This window comes from Cololabis saira, chromosome 16 (genome assembly GCF_033807715.1).
Source record: "Cololabis saira isolate AMF1-May2022 chromosome 16, fColSai1.1, whole genome shotgun sequence".
Taxonomy (NCBI): Eukaryota; Metazoa; Chordata; class Actinopteri; order Beloniformes; family Belonidae; genus Cololabis; species Cololabis saira.
This window is the reverse complement of record NC_084602.1, coordinates 14,318,041-14,345,983: the sequence shown is the minus strand read 5'-3', so window position 1 is coordinate 14,345,983 and position 27,943 is coordinate 14,318,041. Positions and strand designations below refer to the sequence as shown.

General features: G+C 39.7%; 3 protein-coding genes across 3 annotated transcripts; all 3 read right to left on the bottom strand.

Annotated features, from left to right (window-relative positions):
• Window positions 1-305: 305 nt before the first annotated feature.
• Window positions 306-8,472, bottom strand: LOC133462621 (uncharacterized). Its single transcript, XM_061743951.1, has 4 exons — window positions 8,135-8,472; window positions 4,859-5,407; window positions 3,907-4,067; window positions 306-2,463 (listed from the first exon to the last, which is right to left on the bottom strand). Exons 1-4 carry the CDS (start codon window positions 8,297-8,299, stop codon window positions 2,040-2,042), a joined length of 1,299 nt encoding a protein of 432 aa, XP_061599935.1. The 5' UTR covers window positions 8,300-8,472; the 3' UTR covers window positions 306-2,039.
• A 206-nt stretch (window positions 8,473-8,678) lies between these two features.
• tpgs1 (tubulin polyglutamylase complex subunit 1) lies at window positions 8,679-13,144 on the bottom strand. The gene is made up of 2 exons (XM_061743552.1): window positions 12,825-13,144; window positions 8,679-9,905 (listed from the first exon to the last, which is right to left on the bottom strand). Exons 1-2 carry the CDS (start codon window positions 13,133-13,135, stop codon window positions 9,263-9,265), a joined length of 954 nt encoding a protein of 317 aa, XP_061599536.1. The 5' UTR covers window positions 13,136-13,144; the 3' UTR covers window positions 8,679-9,262.
• A 3,271-nt stretch (window positions 13,145-16,415) lies between these two features.
• LOC133462024 (inositol-3-phosphate synthase 1-A-like) lies at window positions 16,416-23,675 on the bottom strand. The gene is made up of 11 exons (XM_061743102.1): window positions 23,498-23,675; window positions 23,054-23,178; window positions 22,704-22,865; window positions 21,224-21,353; window positions 20,782-20,975; window positions 20,548-20,697; window positions 19,843-20,058; window positions 19,559-19,723; window positions 18,468-18,581; window positions 17,260-17,477; window positions 16,416-17,136 (listed from the first exon to the last, which is right to left on the bottom strand). Exons 2-11 carry the CDS (start codon window positions 23,165-23,167, stop codon window positions 16,935-16,937), a joined length of 1,665 nt encoding a protein of 554 aa, XP_061599086.1. The 5' UTR covers window positions 23,168-23,178; window positions 23,498-23,675; the 3' UTR covers window positions 16,416-16,934.
• Window positions 23,676-27,943: the final 4,268 nt, after the last annotated feature.

Genomic DNA, 27,943 nt, shown 5'->3' with positions numbered 1-27,943 from the left:
GCAGCTCAACCAAAAGCGGTGTGGGTAAACTGGGACAGCAGCGACACCTTGTGGCTTAGAGTGAAATTGCACACAATCCCTATTTATTGAATCAATTCAAGAAAGCGTGATGCCTTTTACCTCACAATCTAAAATGTAACAGTATAGAGCTTCAGGATGGCTTACAGGTTGTCTCACTGCAAGAAGGTTCGACTCCCTCTGGCTTCTTCCCACAGTCGCGTAAAACAGGCATTTCAGGTTAACTGTTACCGTATTTTCCGCACTATAAGGCGCACCTAAAAGCCTTCAATTTTTTCAAAAGCTGACCATGCGCCTTATAATGCGGTGCACCTTATATATGGAAAAAGTTTTAAAACACGTCATTCATTGTTGAAATGTCTTGCGACATTTGACCATTTATTGTTAGACAGTTTTTCTCCACAAATTGGTCCTACTGGTAGGCCACTCTCATCAGAGGTAAATGCAAATGAATCTGCCCAGGCATCATTGAATGTTCCATTTTCTTCAGATATTTCTCTTTTCTTACATTTCTCCATACTTGGCCTTGCTGGGGTTGAAAGTCGCGACGAATGGATGGCATTTTGGCGGGTATACCGGCTTTGGCGACATTTATTTAGAGCAACGAAAAACAATAAAATATATTTATTCTAATATGTCAAGATCACAATAATCTTCCAATTTAGAACTAAAATATTAAATAACTAACACAAATAAAATACACTTCAATTTTTTGTAATTTATTTTCCCAAGCCACTTGGAGGAAATAGGATGAAGGATGAAAGAGCCACATGCGGCTCCAGAGCTGCGGGTTGCCGACCCTTGGTCTAATCTGGATGCAGAACGTAACCCCAGCCTCTACTGTAGCGCCTTATAATGCGTTGTGCCTTATATATGGAAAGGTTTTAATACGTCATTCATTGAATGTGCGCCTTATAATGCGGTGCGCCTTATAGTGCGAAAAATACGGTATTTTTAAATTGCACATAGGAGTGAATTTGAGTATATGGTTGTTTGGTGGTCCTAGTCAGAGTGTTGACCATAACCCTGTGGAAATGCTGTTAAATAACCTCAGGAGAGATGTTCACGCCAGCCATCCAACAAGTGACACAAGCTTCTGTAAAGAGGAATAGAGAAAAAAAATCCTTTTAAATGCTGTGGAGGTAATGCCTGTAGATTCGATCAGCCATTAACTCCAAGGGTTCATTTACTTTTCCTCCAGCTCTGTGAACGTTTAATGTGTGTTTGTGTGCTCAATAAAGACAAAATAAATAATTCTGTATCATCAGCTTAAACACATTGCTTTTGTCTACTTTTGTGACTTAGATGAAGAGACAAGATCAGATTCATTGCCATTGAATGCAGAAAACCCTTCAATGATGGGTTCTGAACACCTAAAAGGTTGCTTTAAAACTCTGCAACATTGTCAAGAGTCTTTAAGAAGATGGAGAGCTTCGTGTCTTCCAAGTAGTGGATGGATTCAGCTCCTCAGGCTGCGGCTGCGCCGATCAAAAGTCAGTGAGACCTAATTCAGTGGAAATCACAGCACGATCTCAGGAACCCTTCTGTCCCCCGCTGAATCCACATCTGCAGGTTAGACAGCCCCCCTGTCCAAACACTTATTTTCCCCAATGTAAGGCCCTGTTTATTTCAGTAATACAGTGCTGAACAATATTTTTAACATATTATAATGACCACAGTTCTGTGTGGAAAACTGTTGTCCCTGCAGCTTGAAACCATCACGCACAGAAAAAAAACAATGAAATGGAGAGAGAAGAGCAGTGTTGTTAAATGAAGAGAATGAAACAGATGCTCAACTTAACTGTGACAGATCTATGGCTTTATACACATGTTAACACTGGATAGGATGGATAACTGACACACTGGCTGTGTTTACACTGCTGGTCTTGATGGCTAATTCTTTACCCATTTGGAGAGGAATTAAAACAAGAAAAAAAAAAGAACTTGGGTCACTTCAACTGTGTGGTGTAAATACAGTCACTGAGGCCTAAACCGAAACCATAGGATTAAAGTCAAGCACTTTACTGCTGGAAGTAGTCACAGAAGAGGCCTCTGACCTCCTCTGCGTTGCTTTGGTCCATGCTGGTTGAGAGGAGAGGCCTGTGCTTGGGCTGGGGGCTCTCTGCCTCCGCCACCTCCTCCTGCCACTCGGCCTTGAAGGCGTCCCCGTGGGACTCGCACATGTTGTGCAGAATGCAGCAGGCCAGGATCATTGTGGGCACCACGTCCAGTCCACAGTCGTTCCTCTTGCTCAGGCACTGCCACCGCGCCCTCAGCCTCAGCAGGGCCTCTTCGGACACCCGCTGCGCTTTGCTGAGCTGCTGATTGAACGTCTGCTGCGGCGCCGTCAGCGTTGCGCGACCCGCCTTCCGGCTCCTGTCCTCAGGATAGGCCTTAATCAACCAGCTCTGAAGGGGATAGCACTCCTCTCCCACTAACACGTACCTGAAAACCAGAAATGACCGTCAGGAATGATTTGTTCTGCGTCTCCTCCACGTATGTTTCAAATGTTGCACATCATTTCCGATGGCATCCTTAGAGAGCTGATCTTGTCTGTTACCCTTTTCCAGTTCTTTCAGCCTCAGAAACACCTCACTTATTTATCTGGTTAACTGATTGTTATATTTAATTTCATAATTAGGCCTGTGCTGAAAAAATTTATTTCCCAATTATAAATCGATTTTCATATGAATTCCTAAAAATCGATTCATATGTCTAAAGATCGATTTTTTTCTTTTTCTTTTTTTTTTTTCATCATTACATTACAACTTTTGGTTATTTTTTTGTTTATCCCCAAAAAAGGAATGTTTTGTTGGACACGAGAATAACTGGTGCCATGTTTTTGCCTTTAAATATGTTTAAAGGTATGAAAACATTAAAGTGTTAAAGGGTTATAATTGCATAAATTGTCTATATTTCATTACTTTATATACTGTCTTGGGGTTACATTTGCAAAAAATTCTAAAAACCAAATGCTCAAAAATTAAAAACCAAAATAGACCGAAAAAGGAACAAATAAAAACGGAATGTGGGAAAAAATAAAACCGATTTCATCCGTCTCTGTTTGCTGCCCTGGATCTGTTTGATAATTCTGACCCACATGATGTTTCTGAAAGCAGTTCTATCAGCATTCTGGGAGCTGATTGGTCCTTACAGCATCATTAGCTGCAATACTTGCTGTTTAATCTCAAAATAATACTAGTATTCATATTTTGCATAACTACAGTCATATAATTCATGCAACAGCTCAAAAAACAGTTTTAATAACACTCCCGTCTGCAGTTGTCCTTGTCAACAAGGCCCCGGTCCCCCCTCCCTCCCGTCTAGCAAGGACTGCCCCCCCATCCCACTCTACGTTACATTAAAGTAAATATTCCAACCCCGTAACATTTGTACAGACTCACATCCGGCACTTTAAAAACCCCATATTGTACATTTCTGTTTATATTGTTCATTTCTGTTTATACATTTTATCTGTCATCTGTCATCCTACGTCACTTTTTGTAAAGACTCATATCCGGCACTTTTTAATCCTCATATTGTACATTTCTGTTTATTTCTGTTTATACATTTTATTTTATTCTATCTCTTATTTTATCTCCATATGTTTGTTTGTTTTTATATTTTTATTTTTACTGTATTGCACCAATCACCACAAAAAATTTCTTGTGTGTGTTAACAAACTTGGCAATAAACCCCCTTTCTGATTCTGATTCTGATTCTAACCCAAATCAATATCGGAATCGAATCGAATCGAATCAAATCTTGATAATCGATTCTGAATCTTAAGAATCGGAATCGAATCGATTCTTGACATTTGAATCGATCCCCAGCCCTATTCATAATTGCATCATAGTTCATTTCCAACTGTTATGTCGTTAACTCTACCTGAGTGATCTTCCCATGAAGAAAGGTGTTGAGTCAGGTGACAGTCCGCCCTCTGCAGCCGTGGCCCAGAGTGAAGAGTTCTGTAGGATGTCTGCTGGATCCGTCCCTCCCGGGAAACTGGCGCACACATCCCAGAAGTGGCCCCTGCCGCTCACAGCCACCTGAAGCAGCAGCAGACAGAAAGAGGCAAGCAGTCGGCATCTAAAGTGAGCATGAACATCAGAGGTGGGTAGTAACGAGTTACATTTACTCCGTTACATTTACTTGAGTAGGTTTTGGGAAATCTTGTACTTTTAGGAGTAGTTTTGAATCACTATACTTTTTACTTTTACTTGAGTAGATTTGTGAAGAAGAAACTGTTACTCTTACTCCGCTACATTAGGCTACGTTGAGCTGTTACTTTTCTTTTATCCCTTTTATCCGCGTACGCGTCAATCTCATGACATCACTGAGTGATTCTTTGGGAAAAATGTTTGTTTTTGCATGTTTTGTCACATTTACACAGACTCAAACAAACACAGAGTTTCTATGAGTTCATGGGCTTGTTCTAGTTCTGCCTGGTTAAAAAAGAAAAGTACAAAGGCTTAAAATGTTGTGCTACTTGTGCTTAATTTATTTTTTTATTCTGTTATTTTATTATTTATTAAAGTACTTGAATTTACTTTAAGATTATTTTAATTTAAGCTATTTTTTATTTGTATTAATTCTAATTTATTTTATTATTTTATTGATTTAATTTGCCTGAAGATGATTATTTTGTACTTTTGTCTGTTTGAATGGTTGTGTTACTCAGTACTTGAGTAGTTTTTTCACCAAGTACTTTTTTACTTTTACTCAACTCATTATTTGGATGACTACTTTTTACTTCAACTTGAGACATATTATTCTGAAGTAACAATTTTTGGCTACTGTACCAACCTCTGATGAACATGCAGCGAGGTGCACGCTTTACCTGAGAAAGCACAGAGAGCCAGCCGGCAGGGTTGGCATAGTCCGATGCGTTGCTTGAAGGGGTGATGATAGCTGTGTGGAGTGTTGCTATGGCAGCAACACAGTGAGGGAAGCCCCAGTACGACAGAAAGAGCTGAGCTGAATCCTCCAGCTCCTGCTCGCTGGGGGGACGCAGGTAGATGGAGCTGAGCAGCCCCACGATGGCGTGACACATGTCTCTGACACACCTGCACACGGTGGACTTCCCCACACCGAACAGGGTGCTGATGGTACGATACTCGATGTTGGATGCCAGACGCCACAGAGCCACGGCTACGCGCTTCTCCACCGGCAGCGCCAGGCGGAAGCTGGTGTCCTGGCGAGCCAGGCGAGGCCTGAGCTTGTCACACAGGTAGAAGAACGTCTCCCTGCTCATGCGGAACTTATCCAGCCAATCAGAGGGCTGGAATTCCGTCATCACCACCCGCTCCCACCAGTCGGTACTTGGAGTGGTGGTCCAGGGGCGTGTGCGGATGCGGACGTTGGAGCGGATACCTCCTGCTACAATCATCTGAGGAGAGGGGGATAAAAAGAATAGTAGTGTTTCTGGACAGGCTGCAGCCCCCTCTAAAGAGTACACTCTGGATGGTTAAAGAATGGAAAACCTGCTAGTGTTCATATTATATGTCAGTATACGTAAACTATTTTTCAATCTAATCTCATGGTCTGTGTGAAAATGGTGTTTATTATCTTATAGCTCTTTTGTTATTGTTTAGCGTGCTGGTAGTAGGGCTGTTCGATTTTGCCCAAAAATAAAATCTCGATTTTTTTTCTCTCAAAATCCGATTTTCAATTACGATTACGATTATTTTGTGAATTGACAAAAGGCAAAGAAGTGATTTCAAATAAGCTGTTTTTTTATTGAACATTTGCCCCATTGGGCTTTAAGTGCAAACTTTGCTCTTATTAAACCAAAAATGAATGAATAAAGTGCAAAACTCTGTAAAATAAGTTGAAAAAAAGTTTTAAAAAATATAATAAAATATAAAGTTTTATCTCTGAAAAAAAAAATCAGCAAATCAGCACTTGCAAACATACAGTAAGTTATATTTCCAATTAAATAAAACAAGACATTTTCTAATTAAACTAATCCCCTCCTACACTAAAGAGCCTCTCCGATGGGGCACTTGTCGCAGGTATTGAGAGGTATTTCCATCAATCATTAATATGGTATCAATCATTAATATGTGTGCAGACAAGGTGTAAAAAAATAAATTAATAAATTAAAAAAAAAAAAAGTGAAAAATCGATTTTACGATTTTCACGTTTTAACATCGTTCTAATTACATAATCGCGATTACGATTTAAAATCGATTAATCGAACAGCCCTAGCTGGTAGTATATTGTTTCATGCTTTGACTGCTTAAAAATAGCTTGAGTGAGCACCGCATCAGTTGTCCTGCCCTGTAAAATACAATTGTGCTTTTTTGAAATAGTAGAAACCAAAGTTAGCCATTTGATTTTCAATATTCGATATACTTGACCGGATGTGAAGTTGTCCATGTCCGGCTTCTATTTTATACTAAGGCAGATCTGAAGGCAGAAACAATGATGGGATAGTTTCATTGATTTATTGCTATCCAATCAGTGTGAGGTATCAAAACAGAGTAATAATTCACAGGAGTTATTTACGTTCCTCTCAAAGTGTGGGAACTTGGAGAACTAAGATTTTACGCACAGTTTTCTACATGAGGAGTGAGGACATTTTCTGAAAGCACATTTCTATTTTTTTCTTTCAAATACAAATGTCTTCAACAGGCAAAATGAATAAATAAAGACAATTCTTCTATCCTTCTTCCCTCCTGCCATGCTCTCTCCTTCCTTCTTCCTTTCCTCTTTTCCTCCTTTTTTACCCTCCTTTACTCCTTTTTCTTCCTACCTCCCTTCCGTCATTCGTTCCTTTATTACCTTCTTTGCTTTTCCTTCCTTCTTTCCTTATTTTATCCATTCCTTCCTTCTTCCCTCCCTTCTTTCTTTCCTTTTCTCCCTTCTTTCCTCCGTTCCATCTTTTCTCCCTTCCTTACTCCTACTCCTTCCTTCTTTTCTCCTTTCTTCCTTACTTCCTTCCTTCCATCTTTTCTCCCTTCCTTACTCCCTTTCCTACTTCCTTCCTTCTTTTCTCCTTTCCTTACTCCCTTCCTTCTTCCTTACATCCTTCTTTCCTTCCATCTTTTCTCCCTTCCTTACTCCCTTCCTTCTTCCTTACATTCTTCTTTCCTTCCTTCCATCTTTCCTTCCTTCCATCTTTTCTCCCTTCCTTACTCCCTTTCCTACTTCCTTCCTTCTTTTCTCCTTTCTTCCTTACTTCCTTCTTTCCTTCCTTCCATCTTTTCTCCCTTCCTTACTCCCTTTCCTACTTCCTTCCTTCTTTTCTCCTTTCTTCCTTACTTCCTTCCTTCCATCTTTTCTCCCTTCCTCCGTTCCATCTTTTCTCCCTTCCTTACTCCCTTTCCTACTTCCTTCCTTTATTTCTCCTTTCTTCCTTACTTCCTTCTTTCCTTCCTTCCATCTTTTCTCACTTCCTCCGTTCCATCTTTTCTCCCTTCCTTACTCCCTTTCCTAATTCCTTCCTTTATTTCTCCTTTCTTCCTTACTTCCTTCCTTCCATCTTTTCTCCCTTCCTCCGTTCCATCTTTCCTACTTCCTTCCTTTATTTCTCCTTTCTTCCTTACTTCCTTCTTTCCTTCCTTCCATCTTTTCTCACTTCCTCCGTTCCATCTTTTCTCCCTTCCTTACTCCCTTTCCTACTTCCTTCCTTCTTTTCGCCTTTCTTCCTTACTTCCTTCTTTCCTTCCTTCCATATTTTCTCCCTTCCTTACTCCCTTTCCTACTTCCTTCCTTCTTTTCTCCTCTCTTCCTTACTTCCTTCCTTCCATTTTTTCTCCGTTCCATCTTTCCTACTTCCTTCCTTTATTTCTCCTTTCTTCCTTACTTCCTTCTTTCCTTCCTTCCATCTTTTCTCACTTCCTCCGTTCCATCTTTTCTCCCTTCCTTGCTCCCTTTCCTAATTCCTTCCTTTATTTCTCCTTTCTTCCTTACTCCCTTTCCTACTTCCTTCCTTCTTTTCTCCCTTTCCTACTTTTCTCCTTTTTTCCTTCCTTCCTTCCATCTTTTCTCCCTTCCATCTTTCCTCCCTTGACCCAAAGACAGCACAAGGGTTAAATCAAGGCGCATACATGCTGCTCATGGACGTCAGTAGTCCGGGTGTTGTGATGTGAATAAAGCACTAAGCACCAACCATGAGCATCCTCCTCTGCCTCTGGAAGAAGTACTGGCGGTGTCGGATGCGTCTCTGGATCTCATTGCGTCTCTGGACGTTGGCGTCGACTACGTCTCTCCTGCGTTTGAGCAGCACGTAAGTCATGAGAAACATCAAGGACCGCAGCTGGTCCTGCTCATCCATCACCAAGCAAAGCCGGCTCTAAGGCGTGCCGCCTGCAAGTTTAAATTTACTTTGCATGTACATCTTACTCTATATTTCTATCAGACTAACGCTGAATGTATGCAAGACATGATATCAGGTTGCAACGACTGGTGTTCACTGGTGTCACTGCTGCAGCTCCGGCAGAGCTGCGGTTGTTTTGCTCCAGGTCATTTCCGCCTCTAGTTTGCGTGTGAGTGAACGGTGCTTCCCCCTAGTGGCTGCAAGAGGAACTTCAACATTTACACCAAAACGGCTCATTTTTCCAAGTTTCAGATATTGATTAGACAGGCTCGATCATCTTTTATCAGTATTTCAAATGCAATTAATTAAAATACATACAAAACAGTGATTCTACTCTGTTGTTTTTATTTTGTGCAGTTCTTTTATCGATCACAATAAAGTATTTTGGTCTCATACATCATAACTTTTGTATTGCTCTTATCCTTTTCTGCAAGCTACTGTTGCTCCAGTTTTTCAGTGTATGGTATAGGCTACTTGAGATCAAACGTTTCACATTAGAGTGAATGTTTTCTTCTGTGTGGCTCTGCATGTTTTTTTTTTCCAGAATGTAATCGACTCAAAAACATGAAAGTGAGACATTAAAATAGAAATAATTGTTACAGCAATCACAATTTCAACAGATGCAGAGAAAAGACAGTTACTTTTTAATCTGAGTATGTCATGATGAGGTCTGCACGACAGTAAAAACCATCAATGTTTTTTATGAATTAAATATTATTGGAAAAGTGTGAGCCATATTATTATGTATGCCTTCCAGGCGCTTAATGGGTTTGATATTAGTTGGCAGAGGAGAAGATGTCTGAATGTGTTATTATTATATGTATGCATTTGTGCACATTTGTGCAAACAAGCAATATGTAAGAGGTAACAAAAATTAATTAATTGCTAAAAAGATATACTAACATCCCAGATACAAAAAAGTTATGACACGACTTTCACTCGAGTGATGAACAGCTCTGCAGCAGCATTCTCAAACTCCTTTGCGTCCATGTTGCCGCCGGGCCCCCGTGTGTGTGCTCCTGCCAAGGCCTGAGCTAAGTTGTAGGGAGAGATCTTGGCACTGGCCTGCAAGTAGCGGATAGCCTTCACACTGCCCTCCAGACAAGCAATTGCTTTAGTGTTAGCGTTAACACAGCAGTTTGAATCACAGCCCTGGGAAGTCTCCAGCGCTTCCTTTAACGTCCCCAGCACAGCCAGGCACAGAGCCCGCGAGGCGGGGCCCTCGTCCGGGCAGCACACCTCAGCATAAAGCCTCTGAGCCTGCCGGATGTAGTCTGAGAAAACGGCACACGTGAGCACACCGTGACGGAAGACATCGTAAGGGACGGCCTCGTGATCCTGGCAATGGAGGCGGCGGAGGAGCGGGGCCGAGGTGGAGGCGGGAACCCCGCCCTCACTGCACAGGCACTGCAGAGTCTGTGTGTAGAGGCCTCCTCTTACTCCTCCTCCTCCAGGGGGGCCGTCGGGGCAGAAGCCATCAGGCCCTTCTGGAGGTTCATCTGCTTGATGTCCAGTGAGGTTCAGGAGGTCATAAGCTACGAGAACATTGTTGCCGAATGCTGATCTGGGTGAAAAATTACATTTAAAAGAAAAAAATAACAACTGGTTAGTTGAGAGAGGATTCCAAGGTTTTTGTTTTACACAGAAGTAACTCTTGTCAATGTAATTATCTTTTTTTTCCCCCTTTCTTTTATTTAAATAAACTGAGGGACTGTACTGTGACTGCAGCATGAGATGTTGATTCTATGTTTATGTTTATGTTTATTGAAGGATCCCCATTAGAGACACATGACTGAGCCTCTAGTCTTCCTGGGGTCCTGAATAAAACAAATACAATACAAATGTACAGCTAAAAATACAATTTAAAATAAAAACAGAAAATACAAATAAAAAATAAAATAAAATACAAAGAACACAGATACAAAGAACAAATTCACATTATAAATCAAAAGAACAGATTTACAAATCACAGTTATGTACTTGGCAAATTGGCTAGGTATATCTTGATATTCTTTTTGAAAGTAATTTTGCTATGTATTGTAGAAAATATATTTTTGGGCAGTGCATTCCAGAGGGTTATTGACCTATATATACCAGTATGTTTCAGACAGTTTGATTTAGGTGTTGTTTGTATTCTTATGTTACCAGAAGCTGCTCCCCTGGTGTTGTAACCATGTTCAGAAGTCATTTCTAACTGGTGAGCCAAGCTATACGGCTTGCCAGTGGAAATAATGTTCCGCAGTAGCATTATAAGACTCACTGCTAATTTCTTTTCAACCATTAGCCATGCCAGATGTTCATGCATATAACTAATACTTGTCATGTATGAACAGCCTAATGCCAGACGAGCCGCTTTATTCTGCGCAATCTGCAACTTTTTCAAATCAGATTTTGTAGCTGATGACCAGATAACAGGGCAGTATTCTAAATGAGACAAAACCAAACAATGAATAACAGATTTCATTATCGAGGGAGTGATGAAAGCAGAACACTTCCTAGTCATACCAATTCCTCTTCCCATTTTGACGACAATATTATTTATATGTTTGGACCAAGATAGAGAGCTATCTATAGTTACTCCCAGAAGTTTTATAGTGTTCACCTGTTCTATTTGTGTGGTGCCAATTGACAGTTTTAACTGAGGACTCTTACCTAACATGTGTCTAGATCCAAGCACAATGGCCTTTGTCTTAGAAATATTTAACACCAGCTTGTTGCTCTCAATCCATTTGTAAATGTCTGCTAAAGCCATATTTAAGGTGTCAGTTACAGCTTGCTCAGATGTGTCCGCGCTATATAATGTTGTGTCATCGGCATACATAATTGTATTAACATTATTTATACCCAATGGTAAATCGTTTGTGAAAATAGAGTATAACAAAGGCCCTAGGCAGCTACCTTGTGGAACTCCACAGTTAATGGGGTTCCATTTTGAATGGAATTCTCAATCATCTTTGCTGTGACAATCTGTCTTGAAGAAATCAATATGAAGTCCAGTAATCTTATGTGATACCATTAAGATTTTGGCCAGAACAACCCTCAGTACTGTGATGCCAATATTTTCTTTCTCATTATACAGCTGACACATTGTACTTTTCATAGAAACACAACAACGTAAACCTACCAAACCTTTACACGTTAAGCAGTTAGTTCTCAAGACGCCAATAAAAGCACAGTCTAAATAAACTATTGCCAAATGACTTTAATAGTTTATCCTATTATTTCAGACTTATTTATTTGGAAATTCGACCAACGTACGGGCCCCCTAATCCACGCTAAATCCCAGCCGTACCCTGCAGGCAGTACTCTAGTTGAGGGGGGATGAGGGGGGATGGCATCCCCCCTGAAATAAAAACGGTCAAAATCATCCCACCTGTAAAACTGCCATCCTCCCTTTCCATCCCTTATGCCATTTCATCAATGAATGTGGTTTTACTGCTATTTCAACATTTAGTCATCACCAGAAAAATAACAACAGAAAAATGTGACAATTTTCACCTGTTTCAGGTAAATTTTCACTTGAAATAAGTAGGAAAATCTGCCAGTGGGACAAGATTTATCTTCTTATTACAAGCAAAAAAATCTTGTTGCACGGGCAGATTTTTCTACTTATTTCAAGTGAAAATCTACTTGAAACAGGTGAAAATTGTGGTTTATTTCCAGTGACGAGTCTTGTTTTAAGTGTAATGAGATTTTTTTTTTTACTAAAATGAGACATTTTAACTAGAAATAAGACAAATATTCTTGTTAAGATTTTGAGTTTTTGCAGTGATCTATTTTACTTATCCTGTGAAGGACAGAGGCATATTGATAAGTTCAGAAAACTGTTTTTTATTTTTGTGTTTTGATGTATTTGATGTAAGCCCAGTGGGTATTTAAAGCTTACAGAAGGCTGCATTTAACTGCTGCTGTGTCATTCCTGCAATATTTCTGCAGGTGTTTTGGTCAGTGCTATTATTTGTAGTATTATATTATTTGTAATCAACACAAATGACCGGCTTCGTCACCCACGATGCACCACCGAGAGGCATCGCAGGTCCTTCCTCCCCGCTGCCATCAGACTGTATAACCAGGCCTGCTCTCAGTAGCCAGTGGACAATAAGATGTGAAATAATATAATATGTGCAATAATATAAGATGTGCAATATCTGCACATCTTATATTATCTTAACTCTTATTTCTTAACTGTATATACTGTTCATATTCTGTGGTTATACATATTTTATACGTATCTTTTTGTATTTTTTATATATTTTTTATTTCTGACTTTTCAGTCTTTTTACCCCTCCCCTGCATGTGTGTGCTAAGTGTACTGATGACAACAAAATAAGTTTCCCCACTGAGGGAGAAAATAAAGGATATCTTATCTTATCTTAAATTATCTATCCTCATATGATAAAATCCACCATCCCCCCTGATTTTTTTTACAACTCGAGTACTGCCTGCAGGATATGTGTTCAGAGATCATCAGAAGTCACCAGACCTTTGGGAGTGGTGCGCCAGCCGCAGGTGCCACAGCGCCCGGTTCAGGTGCTGCTGCTCCTGCGCGCATGCGCCGCTCGGCGGCTCCTCGTCTCCGCATCCAGCGGCGCCGCCGTCCGACGCCGAGGCGAGGTTGCAGAAGTGGTCGGCCAGGAATCCGATGGGGTCGTCCGACCTGGCCTCGACCATCTTCAGGATGGCCCCGCGGAGCAGCTCTCCCACGCCCGCCTGCGTTAGAAACTCCCTGTCGCCGTCCGATTTGGTGGTTTTGCCCGCGGGCATCCCGGACCGGCGCTTCTCCTTGTCAGCCATCGCTGTTACCGTTGACGACCGAGTCGCAGCGACGCAGCGGAAGAGGCGGGGAAACAAGCGGGGATCACGTCATAAAATACATTTTTAAGATTTTAAATTATTCCATAAATACAATACTGAAACTACTGCTACTAATAATTATAATACATAAATGGTATCCATAAAAAAACAATAAATAGTATAACATGACAATAAATGTACATACTGGAAAATAATATGCAATATCATTCACTGCAACGTGCAATTATGTAAATATCCATCTGTAAATATCCGTCTGTTATTTTTTTTATATACCAGTATTTCTTATTATTTATTTTTCTTCTTCTTATTATTATTATTATTGTATATACCAGTTTACTGTTTATAGTATGTCATTATTACTGTGTTACTATTTCTATTGATGCCTCTTGTTTTTGCACTATCCCCTTTGCTGCTGTAAACTACAAATTTCCCCTCTGTGGGACTATTAAAGGATTATCTTATCTTATCTTATACAAATAGTTTGTATAGTCTCTTTGGCTGAGGCAAATTTATTTATAAAACACATTTCACCTGATGAGCATGGACTCAATGTGCTCAAATACATAAACAAACAAACAAACAAAATTACAGGTTTACAATAACAGAAACAGAAAAAAGTATGTCAAGAGAAAAACAACAATAATTCCATTTTAACAAAAGTGCGATCACTCAGTCAATGTAGAGTTTACTCAAACGTCTGTGCAAAAAGGTAAGTTTTTAGTCTGCTTTTGAAAGAGGGCTGTTGGAGCAGACCTTAGTTCCTGCGGCAAGGAATTCCAGAGAGTGTAGTAGTGACTGAAAGCCCCATGAGCAGATCTAGGGTGAATTCTAAGTATGATGAGGAGACTCTTATTTGATGATCTAAGGCAGTGGTTCCCAACCTTTTTTCCTTGGAGCTCCCCCTACTTGTGTCTCAGCTGGCCCCCCGACCCGTACGTACTGGCACCAAAAGAGTAAAGTGATTCATTATAAATCTTTAATTGAAAAAATGAACATTAATTATGTTTTTATGATACATTTCTCTTTGGTTTACCCTGTATACATATGACTTTGTCTTTCTCACCTTCATTTTGTGTCACCAATGTATAAAATACGCACAGAAAATAATTGCAAGGACATAAAATAATTTCTGAAAAATGTGTCTTTTAATATGAGCGCAAACATTTTTAACATTTTTCCTTTAACAACCTGTCGGAGTAGTAGTATGATTTGTACAGTAGCCTGTTTCTTGTATTTGCATTTGAATACTGTCATTGTAAACCCTAATGTGTAGTATTTATGTTTGTCAAGGACTACAGATGGAAATTAGCTTGGGGCTAACTCTGGTGCAGCCATCTTTTTAATGTACCTGCACATTGTCCTTTAAATAAATAAAATAAAATAAATAAATAAATAAATAAAGTTTTTAACCTGCTAAATAACTTTATATATATAAATATATATATATATATATAAGAAATATATTTTGGTCATATTAAAATACTACGTGGGTTTATACAGACTTGGATTACAGTATTCCATTAGGTGTGTTATTATTTTTTTTTTATTTATTTAACATGCGCAAATATAATTTTTACAACTGCATATCCTCAAAGCAGACAAAGTTTCGCGCCACTCCAGAGATCTCAGGCGCCCCCCCAGGGGGGGCCCGGACCCCAGGTTGGGAGACACTGATCTAAGGGATCTGTCCGGCATGTATTCAGTGAGCATGTCAACCATGTAGGAGGGAGCTAAGCCACTCATAGATTTAAAGACAATAAGAAGTACTTTAAACTACTTTATACACAGGTTACCTGTTTTTATTGTGGGGCATTTTGTTATTTGTCTCTGAAAATATATAGCCTATTAAAGTGAAATGCTGTGATTTCTTTTTCAATGAAAAACGTTGTGAAAACTAATCCTGGTCATAGAAACTCAAAATATTGAAATGATGCAACTTGATTTCTTTTTTCTTATGTTCTTGAATGCGTTTCACCTTTTATCCTGAAGATGACCATCTGTTCAACTGAGAAAATCTTCAGGATAGAAAGGAAAACATCTTCTGAGACTTAACTGTTAAGGGTCAGTCAACAGCTGAGGGTTATGACTCTTTCTTGATCTGTCCAAAGCTTTTGACACAGCAATGGCTTCTTCCTTGAATTCCGTGAATTATCTTACTGATGAAACTCAGGCTACTCCGGTTTTAAAGGACTATATTTGCAACAGTTTCAAAGGGATTTCCCATTGATCCTGTTTTTGGCTCTCTTTAATTTAATGTTAATATAAATCATTTGGGTGACAGAATACCAAATGTATATTTCTATTTCCGTGCAAATGACAATGTAAGTTATTGTTCTAACAAAGCTTTTTTGAATATGAACAATGTGCTATCAACAAGGTAAAGAAGCAACTGTTCAAACTTCAGATTGTTTTTTGTTTTTTTTTAATATATTTTATTGAATCCAGGCAACAATGTACAGTGACAATAATGCAATCAGTATCCATTTTCTTTTCTATTTTTTTAAAACAAACCCTTACTCCCAAGACCCTATTATTCCCTTATTAAACTCCCTCCCATCCCACCCATTCATGTACCTCACATTCACCACATGGCCAGTAGTAAATAGTCAGTGCCATTGATATACTTCAGATTGTTTTTAATTCTGAGAAAAGCAAACTAATGTTCTTCACAAATTCCAAGGGTATAATTCAGAGTACCATCACAACTTTGGGTAAAAACATGAAGTCACGTCCATTTACAAATGTGTAGAATTATACCAGCTCACTCTGTGTACCTATTAAAACCAAATATGTATGGCCTTTGTTTATTTATACTGTTTGTCCTGATGCAGCTTCTGCCAACATGCAGGTACCAGATTCCATAACATTCCCCAGTGATTCAGAGCTGTTTTAACTGCTCACGGTGAACCTACAACATGAAGCAGAAAGTTTGCATGATGTGGCTTCCACTGCAAGAACTCATTTCTAAGAAAATTTAAAAAAAACACCAAAAAAAGCCTTGTTTCAAGAAAATTTGAACCGTTTTAGACTACTTTGCTGGTTTTGAGAATTATAGTCAAGGAAATTATTCTTTTACAATGACAAAAAGATATTCTTGCTTAAAATAAAGCCATAAAGACTAGATGTATAGGCTTATTTCTAGAGAGATTGTTTTTGCAGTGACTAACAACAGTACAAACTCACTTATGAAAATGCATTTGACCCAATAGATTTAGAACAAAGGACACATTGAGGAAAGGCACATAATCAACTACAAATATCAGTAGTTCAAGGTTTATTGAATATAAATAGCCCATTTACACACACGCACAAAACTCTGGGAAGACTTAAAAAAAAAATAAAAAGGAAAAACACATCTCAAGTAAAATTCAAAAAACAACTATCAAATCCAGTTCACAGCTATGTCTATCACATTTGTTTGTAAAACATATAGACCTGTTTCACAGGTAGATACTGTACAATAAAATTGCACTGAGCATTGAAAACTACTTGAGATAAAACAGCAGGAGAACTAAGACATACAGTAAACGCCATTTCAACATACAAAACTGTGAAATGTGTTATATAAAATATTATACTACATAGAGACTTAGATATTTGACCTTCAAATAGATCTCCGTTAAAGGTCTTGTCTAAAGCTCAAGTGGATTTTTCACATTTCTATGTTGATAACAGTAGTGTGATTACTGAAACCCTTTGTATCAAACAAAGAATTGTTAGTTGCAGTCTTTTATTTTGAACTTGTGTTCTGTTTTGGGCTCTAATGTTCTAATTGCAGTCATAATGCACATGCTGTCTCATTCTCATGTGCATAAATGCCATTGGTTAGAGGGGCAGGCATGTGATTCCCGTTAGTGCGAGCGACTTTTTTCAAAGAAGCGACATCGTTGTTCATAAAGGTTGTGTGTGGAGGCAGGAAGTTCCTCTGCAGCTTGTGCTCCAGCAGCATGTGATTCTGAGGAGGAAGACTGAGGCAAGCTCTAAACAGGAAAAAAGACAAGGAATTAGACTCCTGTTGTATCTGCATTAATACAATGAATTCTGATTGTTTTTTCTACTGACTGAAAAGAAAATCCACTAATTAAAATGAAAGGAATCCGCACCTCATGATGTTTTCGATACAGGCTCTTTGACGGAAGAAGGCATTGACAATGGGGGTCCCTGACGGGACCAGGGGGGCCTTGCACAGGAAGGACAGCAGTGCCAGGACACTGTGGAAACCCTGGAAATCGTCCTCCCCCTCTGGCTGGACAGTCACACGCTGACAAAGCTCAGTCAGAATCACCAGGTCGAGGATGATTGGACTGGCCAATAGTGAGTCCTGTTAAGAATAAAGCAATATCATTTTTTTTCATCCTCAAACAAAAGCAATACATAAACACATAGTCCAACAGAATTGATTGTAATGAAAGTATTTATTTCTACCACTAGGGGGTGCTCAAGATAAACGTTTTCAAATTCCAGACAAAGTATATTAAGCCTTACTAAACACTATCCAATAACACAAGTGCTATTGAATTTCATTGAGAGCAACAGAACAATGCTTTAAAAGTTACTGCAGTTTAACAAATGAATCCAAATTCACTTGATTTAAAAGTGTGAATATTACCAGATTACATGCTACCTTTCTGGGCAGGGGTGGTGTGACAGAGCAGGCAGAATACTAGGGCTTTTAAAGGTGCGGGTATGGTTCTGCGTCACACACACGCAGAGCACACGGCGCACCCGTGACGCCGTCACGAATCGTTCAGAGTTCTCCGTCTCTCCATTTGGTCGCGGTGCAGTAGGCTACCCCCCGCAGCCACTAGTTAGCGATCTTTTTCTGAATGGTTTATCCGACTTTTTCCGGTCACAGTAAATCAAAGAAATAAGGACAACTATTGTGCAAAAAACAAAAACAAAAAAAATCACATATAAACGAAGAAAAAAGCCCTGGAAGTTCACTACTGATTCAAACCGGAAACCGGAAATGCTTCGCTTTCAAACGAACCAATCACAGCCCTCTCGGTCTGCGTGTGGTCGGCGTCTCCTCGACGCGTAGTTACAATTTTCGGGAGGTGCACGTCACTGACGGCGCATGTGACGGCGTGTCCTCCACACGCCGTAGACACGGCGTCGTTTTGACGCAGAAGCATAATTCAGCCTTTACGGGACTTGAATGTCTAAGTATTAACTCTAAGGCCTGTTAAAGAGGATTACTAGCAGGATCTGTTATCTCCTAAGTCTCCCTCTACAACTACCTGCAATGGACACTGTTCTCATGTGGTTGTGTTTTTAACTGATTATGTAGTGAAATTGACTAAATACTGACCTCACACGTGTTGTGCAGGGCGATAGTGTTGAGCCCTCCCATCATTATTTCTGAAGTGTACTCATCCATCGCCCGCTTGCTGTCTCCCACATAGGGGACATATTTAATCACAACCTGAAACGAAACAACAGCCGTTAAAAAAGCGGGAGCATTTGATTTTCTGTTAACATCCACATGAAGCTCATTGTGTTAAAGCAGGGGTGTCAAACTCATTTTGCTTGGCGGGCCGGATTTGACCAATTTTTTTCTCGCGGGCCGCACGCTCAAAATGACAAAAACGGTGCGAAATTTTTTTTTTCTAATTCTTTTTTTTTTAACTATTGTTATCTAATCCAATATCAGTTTAGTTAATTTTAAAGGAAATATGCACTTTTTTACACTCTAATTATGTAAAATATATTTCTTCAGGATCTTTTCTTGAAATTTCTCGTTTTTTTTTCAAATTATGTAAGATACTTTTAATATAATTTTACAAAGATAAACAGAAACAAGTATGTTTTTTTTTTATATTTCTCTTTTTTATAAAAAATTTAATTAAAAGCAAAATCTTTCTTATTACATCAGAGAGTGTTTCTTTGTGATTTATTGATTTTTCCAGTACAATTAAGTGTATTTATTTTTAAAAATCTTTGCGGATATTTACGCCAGTGTGCCGAAAAAGTCAGCACTTCTCTTTTAACTGTTTTACTTTGTCACTATCCTCGTATTCAAAACTGAAATTCTCAGAATAAATATCTTCTATCATCTTTTTTAGCAGTGATATTTTTCCTGTGAAAATATATAATAGTAGTCAGTTAATAAAAATAAACGACCGTCTACAAAGAAATAAAATCGGCAAATGGATTCTAGAAAACTAAAAAAATGTCGAAAACTGCTCTTTGTGGAATAACGATGGATTTGTAGAAGAAATATATTATTGGATATGCTGCGATTCATAGCAATTATTTATGCCTTCCTTTTTAGTAAATTAACATTTTGTTTTTTTGCGTTGGAAACTTGCGAGCCGCATGAAAATCTCTCTCGGGCCGCATGCGGCCCACGGGCCGCACATTTGACACCCCTGTGTTAAAGTGTCGGGGTTTATCACTCACACAGTGGTCAGGTTTCTCCCCGGGCTGGTACAGTATGGGGTTGGACTGGACCATATCATCCACCACGTTGCTCTTGGAGATCTCCTTGGAGCGGAACTGCTGAGGGGCTGACAGGTTTTTCCCGTCATTGTTCCCGAGGTGATTGTAGCTGACAATGGAGGTTGGCTGCCCACAGCAAGGAATTTGATCATTTGATTTATTTGGAAAGTAAAATGATGAAGTGAAGTTTTATTTTCCTCGAGAAAACAAATGTAGCAATCATATTCATGCATCTGCTTTCTCACCTTGATACCTGTGCTGACCAAAAAGTCCACCAGGACCGACTTGATCTTCGTCTGACCAGACTTAAAGTCGTCTCCACCAATGAACACGCCTCTCTGCATAGCCAGCTCCACAGCCCCCGGGACAAAGGTGTTCTGCGGGGAGCCATTGATGTAGGCGCAGCCCTCCAGGATACTGGCCACTGCAAACAGAGTGGAGGGAGAAACCTCTGCTCCAGCCTTTTAAGATAGAAAAAAAAAAAACAGTTGTAACTGAATGCACTGGGGCAAATCAGGCTCCAGGTCCCATGAGACTATTTACAGAATGCTTTGTAGTGTAGACTCAGACTGAACTATCTGGTGAAGATCTGAAGTCCAGACTATTATCATTGCTGAGGTCTACAAGTCAGTTCAAGTCAAGGGGGGGTGGGGGAGGGATAATTGTCTTTTGATATGATGTCAGAAGGTTTGCAGACTATTTCAGGCTTATTAAAGAGATTAATTTATAACTCCAGAGTGTGATGTTAAAGAGCGGGTCTTTTTCATCTGTTAAGCTTTATTAATAGCCACATTTAATTGAGGATTACCGTTTGGTCTTCCACATTAAGAAATCAAAGCTTAAAGGGCGATTCATTGTGCCTCCCAGGGACCTAAAAGTACCTCTCCTTATTCTGAAATATCTACTAAAAACATCAGAAATTTCTTCCTGGATTAAACGTATTTTCTCACCTTGATGGCAGCCATTAGGTTCTTGGCCGTGTCATTGACTCCTGGTATGACGTCACAGAAGCGCTCAGTGTTGGCTGTCCACAAAATGATGATTTTGTCCACGCCGCTGGACTGACGGAAGTCCCTTATGTCAGCTCTGATCTTCTCCACCTGGAAGATCGTTCACTTTTTAAGTCAAATTTGCCAAAGGAATGTTGATTGAACACAAAGAAAGCAGAGATCTTTATTTCTTGCCTGCTCTGCCATGGTTCCAGTGAGCACATGGTCCGCCCGGCTCTCTTGGTTAGCTGCAATAAATTCTGGGATATAGATGGATGGTCTCGGTTTCAGGCAGGTCATGTATGGCCTTAGCTGCTCCTGCAAAGACCAGTCAAGCACTTGGGCTCGCTCCATTGCCCTGCCCAGATCCATAGAGGAGATATCCCAACCTAGAAGCACAAAAGCAAAAAAAAACCACTTTATTCTGCACACAATCCTCACATGTCTATCTATTATTTCCAGTTAATCTCATGACAACACTTCTATGAAGGACTCTCTTTATCCTGGTGAGAAACATCAAGCCCCAAAACCTGTCCTAAGATCAGGTTTTGGAGCTGGCTCTCCTAAACCTCTAATAGACACAAGGTTTCTATCCCTGAGGTTAAACTCTGAGCTGAATGCCTGGAGGCTTACATACCATCAAAGACAATATCGTTGGGGTGCACCATGGGCAAGAGGTCACGGAACGGCACGTTCACTTCGCCCTCCAGCCCCGATCCCAGACAGACAGTGGACGACTGCAGGAGAGAGCCGTAGTAATTCGCTTTCTAAGGAATGAGAAAGGAGAACGAGGCTGTTATTATTCTTAGTTTATTTATTCACAGTTTACTGCTCATTATCAGTATTTACACTCAACGAAACAAAGAAAACACACAACAGAAAAAAAACACTGAAGGCAGAGGAACCTGTATGTCTATTTATGGAATAATTTCCAAGACCGAACAAAGTTAAGCACTTAACAACCCACTGAACATGTCATCATAATGAGCTCTTACTGTAGCTGAGGTCACACAGTAAGTGATGTTTAAAAATAAAAGCATCCTCTTGGTACCAGGGTCTTCATATACTTTATTATTATAACCTCATTATCAAAGGTCTGTTGATCATTTTCCAGTTCTCAGAAAGCCTGTAGTTTGCATCCATTTCATTATAATGCAGAGATAAGCCTGACAGGACCCTAAAATATTGATGTAATTACAAACTTTTTCTAAATTCTCATGTTATTACATTTTATGATTTGTTTTATTATAAAATCATGTAAATTATGTTCAGAGCAAAATCAAAAATGCTCCCTGACTCAATACAGAGGTTCTTTTCAATTCAGGAGACTCCGTATAATCTTAGAGGTATCTGCAATTTTACTGTACAAAAAGCTAAAAAAGGTATGAAAAGGAGATGTGTCTCCATTATTGGATTTAAATTCTGGAATGACGCCAACATACATTTAAAAACATGTCATTCTCTTTTGGTTTTTAAGAAAATGGTTTGTAAAGCTATTTTTGAACCGTATAAGTGCGATTGATCGATCTGTTAATGTTTCTTTGCTTTTCTGTTGTTTCTTTGCCTTTGGTTGTTTCTTTGCTTTTCTGTTGTTTCTTTGCTTTTCTATTGTCTCTTTGGTTTTCTGGAGGTTGGTAGCCAAAAAAAGAAAGTTGATAATATAGGATAGGCTTTTATAAGCAGTCTGCTTCTGCCTATGCCTTTTTCAGTCATTGTTCAACACATGATTATTGGTTTTGTGTGAAATGTCAATGCTGTGCACAATGTTTTTTGGTGTTGTGTTGTTTTTGTGTTGTCATGATTGAATAAACTTCATTCATTCATTCATTCATTCATTCATTCATTCATTCATTCATTCATTCATTCATTCATTCATTCATTCATTCATTCATTCATTCATTCATTCATTCATTCATTCATCCATTCAAATCATAAATGTGATTTCTACCGTTACTGTTGTCCATTTTTCTGGGATGACTATTCATCACCAAACCTCAAGTCTAAACAGGCCATTATTACGCATCTGGGAGACGTCACTGGAATGTTGTTCTACCTGCACAGCGAGATTAGACGCTTCCATCCTATTATATTATTATATTAATTAACTACCAGGTCACCTTTTCTCCGGTCTTGGTCCTCCAGGTGAGCCCCAGCTTGTTGGCCAGCACGGCTGCGGTGACGGTGGTCCCGTTGTTGCCCCCCCAGCCCGCCAGCATCACCCCCAGCCGCGGGACGCGCCGCTCGGTGCGGACCGTCATCTCCGTGCTGCGGGGAGTCACCTGCGCCCAAACAGCAGTGCGAAGCCTGATTTATGCTTCTGCGTTAAATCGACGTAGAGGGTACGCGTACCCTACGGCGTAGCCTCTGCGTTGGTGTAACGCGGAACCATAAATAAGCCTTGATGAGCTGGACATGGCACTCGGAGATACAATCGTGGCCCAAAATAATGATATAATACTCGACTTACCGTGACTTTATTCCCCTCCTGATGCACCGACGTGGTCTGGTAGGAATACTGAGCCACGATGTGCGTATCCGTGTACTTCACATTAGGGCTGTTGATATGGATGTTCAGGGACATGGTTGCAGAGTCTGAAAACAAACATATACACCTTTTTCTTTTAACGATACTTAATTACAGTTTGTAATAGTGCAATAAAAGTTGGCAGTGGTCTTAAAACACTTTTTTTTTTTAATAGTAAAGCGCCATTTCCTTAACACGTCATGGGAAGATACAGGAAAGTACAGAGTTGAAAAACAGAAAGTCTTTGATTACACCTCCAAACTCAAAAAGCCCGTCAAAATACTCGCTACTAATACAGACATCACTCTTGGTCATTTATCATGTTAAAACACAAAAGATGACAAATGAATGACTACTGCCGTGAAATGACACCCGGAAACCCCTCACCTGTTCTCTTCTCAATGGACTATTAGCCTTTTAAAAGCAGGTTTCTTTTCGTTATTCTAAATGCTCTTTTAAGTGCTGAGCAAAAGGAAATGTCCAGTCGCGGCTGTCTTCGTTGTGTATAGTAGTATAAGTGTAGTTGGACACCTGGATGAGAAGCGTCTCCTCACTTCAGCGGATTGAGCGGCAGCACGGAGGACCAATCAGCGCGCTGCTCGCCGCTCTTATGTAACCGGAGGATGGAGGCGACGGGCGGGCAGCAGCCAATGGCAGGGCCGCCTGCCCGGACAGATCCCCGCTGGAAGACTCCCTTCTAGAGGATTCTCTAGCAAAACTAGTCTTCCATCCAGATAGACCTGATCTTACTACAACATCATGGTACCACAAGTTCATCTTTTGCAAGACACTGTGGAAATGTACACAAAATAAAAAAGAAATTGATGAATTGATGTGATTAATTCTTTAGAATAAATGAATCTCTGCAATGCATGGAACTAGGATACATGTTTATAAAATAAATGAATAATCGTCTCAAAGTTAACAAAAACTGGCTAAACAGAATCCAAAAGAAGAAAATAATGAAACAAGTAAAGTGGAGTATATATAATAAAATAAAAACCCCTTCAACCCTTCAAGCCATCCATCCATCCATCCATCCATCCATCCATCCATCCATCCATCCATCCATCCATCCATCCATCCATCCATCCATCCATCCATCCATCCATCCATCCATCCATCCATCCATCCATCCATCATTCCAGTAAAAGGCAAGGCAAGGCAAGGCAAGTTTATTTATATAGCATAATTCAACACAAGGTAATTCAAAGTGCTTTACATTGACATTAAAAGCGGCAAGACATAATTAGACAGTAAATAACAAATAAGATTGATAAGATGATAAGAAAAGAAGTAAAATAATAAAAAGCACAAGCTGTTAAAAATAAGGGCAGTAAAGTCCAGCAGGTAAGTATTTCATTTAAGAGTACGCTTCAGTAATCAGTAATGTGTTTAGGCCCGATTTGAAGGGGCTGACAGTTGGAGCAGACCTCAGGTCTACAGGAAGTTTGTTCCACCGGTAAGGAGCAGAATAAAAGTCACAGGGATCTGCTGGAGCCTCTTATAGGAAAGAGTAAACTCTAGAGAGGTCATTGGTCTGTTGCAGAGTTCCACAAACCAAAACACCAATTCCGAATAGTTGAAAGAAACAAGTAAGAAAAACCTTCAGCTTTGTTTTTGTCAACAATCTCCTCAAACCAGATAAAAGCAGCTGTGGACAGCCAGTCTGCTGGAGGAGTATTGCAGGGGCCCTATTCTTTCATGGCACAGAGGAGCTATCTATCACAGATCCCGGTTCCAATTGAAAAACCTGTTCAGGCATTGGATGTGTTAGCATAACACTGGTGCCTTTCAGTGATAAAAAAAAGAAGAAAAGTACCTTTTAATACATGCAGCAAATGCTCACACCCACTTGCTGGCTGTCACATCACTACAGCATTCATATCCTTGTTGTGGATGCCACCAAAGAAAAATTGTAATGTCCTGGTGGGATTCCAGTCCTCGTAACCAAAGAGCTGTTGGAACTTCTTGAAGTGAATATGACTCTGGTAACATCAACATTTAGGGTCATGCATCACAGCAATCACACACATTAATACATGAATCATAGACCAAACTCTGGCCTTCATAGAAAACTATTATTATTTTGTTGTTGCACTTTGAGATTTGTCTGCAAATATAAGATGAAATACTAATTATTAACCCCTGATAATTGTGGGACAGATACATATAAAGCCCAAATAAAGCCCAAAATAAAATGCAGACTAATGCAGTTAAACTCTCAATGACGCAAAAACATAACATTCTTTTGAAAGTCCACACATAAAATGAGCAGAGTAGAGTTCCCGGAGTAAACCTGCTAGAGAGATTATATCTCTTGACAAATGTGGCAACACCACAGAAACCTCCCTGGCAGAGCTGGGTGTGGCTGGGACCAGGTCTCCTATAAATGGCAGAAAATGGACGAATCCTTTTTTTTCCTTCTTCTTCAAACAAACAACTAACAAAAATGTAGAGAGGAAATATAGCTGCAGTCCAGACCAGGCTGGAGGTGACGCTATGTGATGATGTTTGTAGGTCATCAGCCCTCAGCTGCTTGTCATCATTTACAACAAAACTCTTCATTATGTTTTCCCTAAATTTTGGGTTTATATTTCACAGCTGATGTAATAGGGATGTGACCAACTGGATTTTTTTATTTTTTACCACCTTTACCTTATTAAAGCAGGTTTATAGTTTTTCTGTGACTTCTCCTTGAACCCAGCAGCACGTGCATGCCTCTATTACGTAACTGTGCTTACATAAGTGATGGAGCTGCATGGAAAAATACAAAGCTCTACAAAGACAATCACTATTGTTTAATATTTGCATTTCAGTGCTGTTTTATGAGTTTGCTCACACCCTGATGCCAGGTTATTTAGAGACTTATTTCACAAGCAAATACAATGACAGTGGGCCCGTCATGCAGGACCAGCAGCCCATTGGTTAACATGAGGCCAATCATAAGGTGCCAGGGGCGGAGCATAAGGCATGCATCACCCATCTTCTTTATTTCCAAACATGACATGAACCTGTGGTCACAACTGACTGACAGAGACATGAAAGTGGAGCAGAAAAGTTGTAGGAGCTGCTGCAGGATTGCATGTGCAGAAGCTGAACAGTTAAGGGCAAGTCACTGAGCCATACAGAAGAAGACGTGTGCACTAATGAAGGTCAGACTGAGACAGGAGAGAGGAGGTGAAGTAGCGGGCAACTTCATGATGCCAGGGAGGGAAGGAAGGAGATAGCTGATGAATGTTTGCAGCCCCATGTGCCTGCACCGTGCCATCGTAACCTGTATCATCATCAGTTTCTACACTTAAAAATGCAGACAGATTCATGATCAATATTTCAACATTTAAAATGGCATGAATTGAATATTTAATGGCTTTTAAAATGAAATAATTTAGAAAACCTCCATCTAATCAAGTCTGAGTTTTGGGTGAGAAAGCATTTTTTTTTTTAAATTTGAACTGCTAGAAGTGGAAGATATAAGAAGATCAGAAGACTGCTTTGTTTTCAGGAGTTAGGTGTTTTTCCTGAGAAATTCAGCCCAATTAAGATGTTAAAAATATCCCATAGTGGAAAAGATTTTTTAGAGATGGAATGGAAAGTGGCTAGAAGTCAAGAATATCCCAGTACACTGGTTCACTTATACTGATGTGTATTTGCACAGACATAAACACACACTTGAGATGACTTAAAAATGTCATTGTCCAACAAGGAAAACCACATTTGTAACCATTAGATGGCAGTGTGGCGCAGCTTGAACAATTCCATTTTGTAGTGTTGGGCTCCCAGGAATGCAGCTTTGGGGGCTGTTTTTTTAAGGTGATCCCAAGCCTGGATAAATACAGAGGGTGGCGTCAGGAAGGGCATCCAGTGTAAAATCTATGACAAGCTAGATATGCAAATCCAGGGTTTGTACAGCAATCCCTATGTTAAATTTAATACCAATTTAATACCTTTTTCACTACCTTCAGATTTTTTTAAAAAACTGTCACAACATTAAGTGTTAATCACGGACCTTTTAACATTAATACAGATTTTGAACTATAGAACACTATACAGAACAGATTTATAGACTCATTGATGTTGACCAGATGTTTCACATTTATTTCACTTTGTGAATGACAATAAAATAGACAGCTTAAAATGTAAAAGGTAAAAAATAATACCAATTTAAAAAAAAAAATACCTCTGACAGTGAATTTAACACTTTTAATGGCCTTAAATTTGGCAATTTTCATTTATCACTTTTTAATACTTTTTAAAACCCCGCGGAAACCCTGAAATCACAGACTACATTTTTTCTTTTAATATTATTTGTTATTTTGTATTGCACCAAACCACCACAACAGATTCCTTGTGTGTGTTAAAAAACTACTTGGACTAAACTTCTCTCTGATTCTGATTCTGATTCTGATTCTGATGAACCCCTTACCGGATCGGTAAGAGATTAAAACAATGAGCGATTAACAATAACCGCCATCGTCGCTGTTGACCTACAGGGTGCCGGTGGCAAATGGGCTACTGTTGGTTGAAGAAGGAGAAGAGTAATGTGTGTTGGAAGGCAGATAGAAAAGAGGACAAGTAAGAAAATAGGACAGAGAGAAGGGACTTTGAATAGTGGGACTATGATCGAGGAGGAGCTTGTTATAGGAATGTTCTAGAGCAGGGGTTTTCAATTCCGGTCCTCGGGCCTCCCTGCCCTGCATGTTTTAGATGTTGCCTTGCATCAACACGCCTGATTCTAATGAATGGTCCTCATTAGTTTGTCATCAAGGTCTGTACAACTCTGTTGATGACACAGCTCCTTGTATCCAGGGGCGTCAATTGGGTATGCCAAGG

Excerpts from the sequence above, each read along its gene's own strand:
- LOC133462621 (XM_061743951.1), bottom strand. The coding sequence starts at position 8,299 with ATGGATGAGCAGGACCAGCTGCGGTCCTTGATGTTTCTCATGACTTAC. Across the intron at positions 5,408-8,134 it reads GGCAGAGGAGGATGCTCATG|ATGATTGTAGCAGGAGGTAT; the intron begins GTTGGTGCTTAG and ends CCCTCTCCTCAG. Across the intron at positions 2,464-3,906 it reads TTCATGGGAAGATCACTCAG|GTACGTGTTAGTGGGAGAGG; the intron begins GTAGAGTTAACG and ends TCTGGTTTTCAG.
- tpgs1 (XM_061743552.1), bottom strand. The coding sequence starts at position 13,135 with ATGGCTGACAAGGAGAAGCGCCGGTCCGGGATGCCCGCGGGCAAAACC. Across the intron at positions 9,906-12,824 it reads CTGGCGCACCACTCCCAAAG|ATCAGCATTCGGCAACAATG; the intron begins GTCTGGTGACTT and ends TTTTTCACCCAG.
- LOC133462024 (XM_061743102.1), bottom strand. The coding sequence starts at position 23,167 with ATGTCCCTGAACATCCATATCAACAGCCCTAATGTGAAGTACACGGAT. Across the intron at positions 22,866-23,053 it reads AGGAGGGGAATAAAGTCACG|GTGACTCCCCGCAGCACGGA; the intron begins GTAAGTCGAGTA and ends GTTTGGGCGCAG. Across the intron at positions 18,582-19,558 it reads GGGAGAAACCTGACCACTGT|GTTGTGATTAAATATGTCCC; the intron begins GTGAGTGATAAA and ends GTTTCGTTTCAG.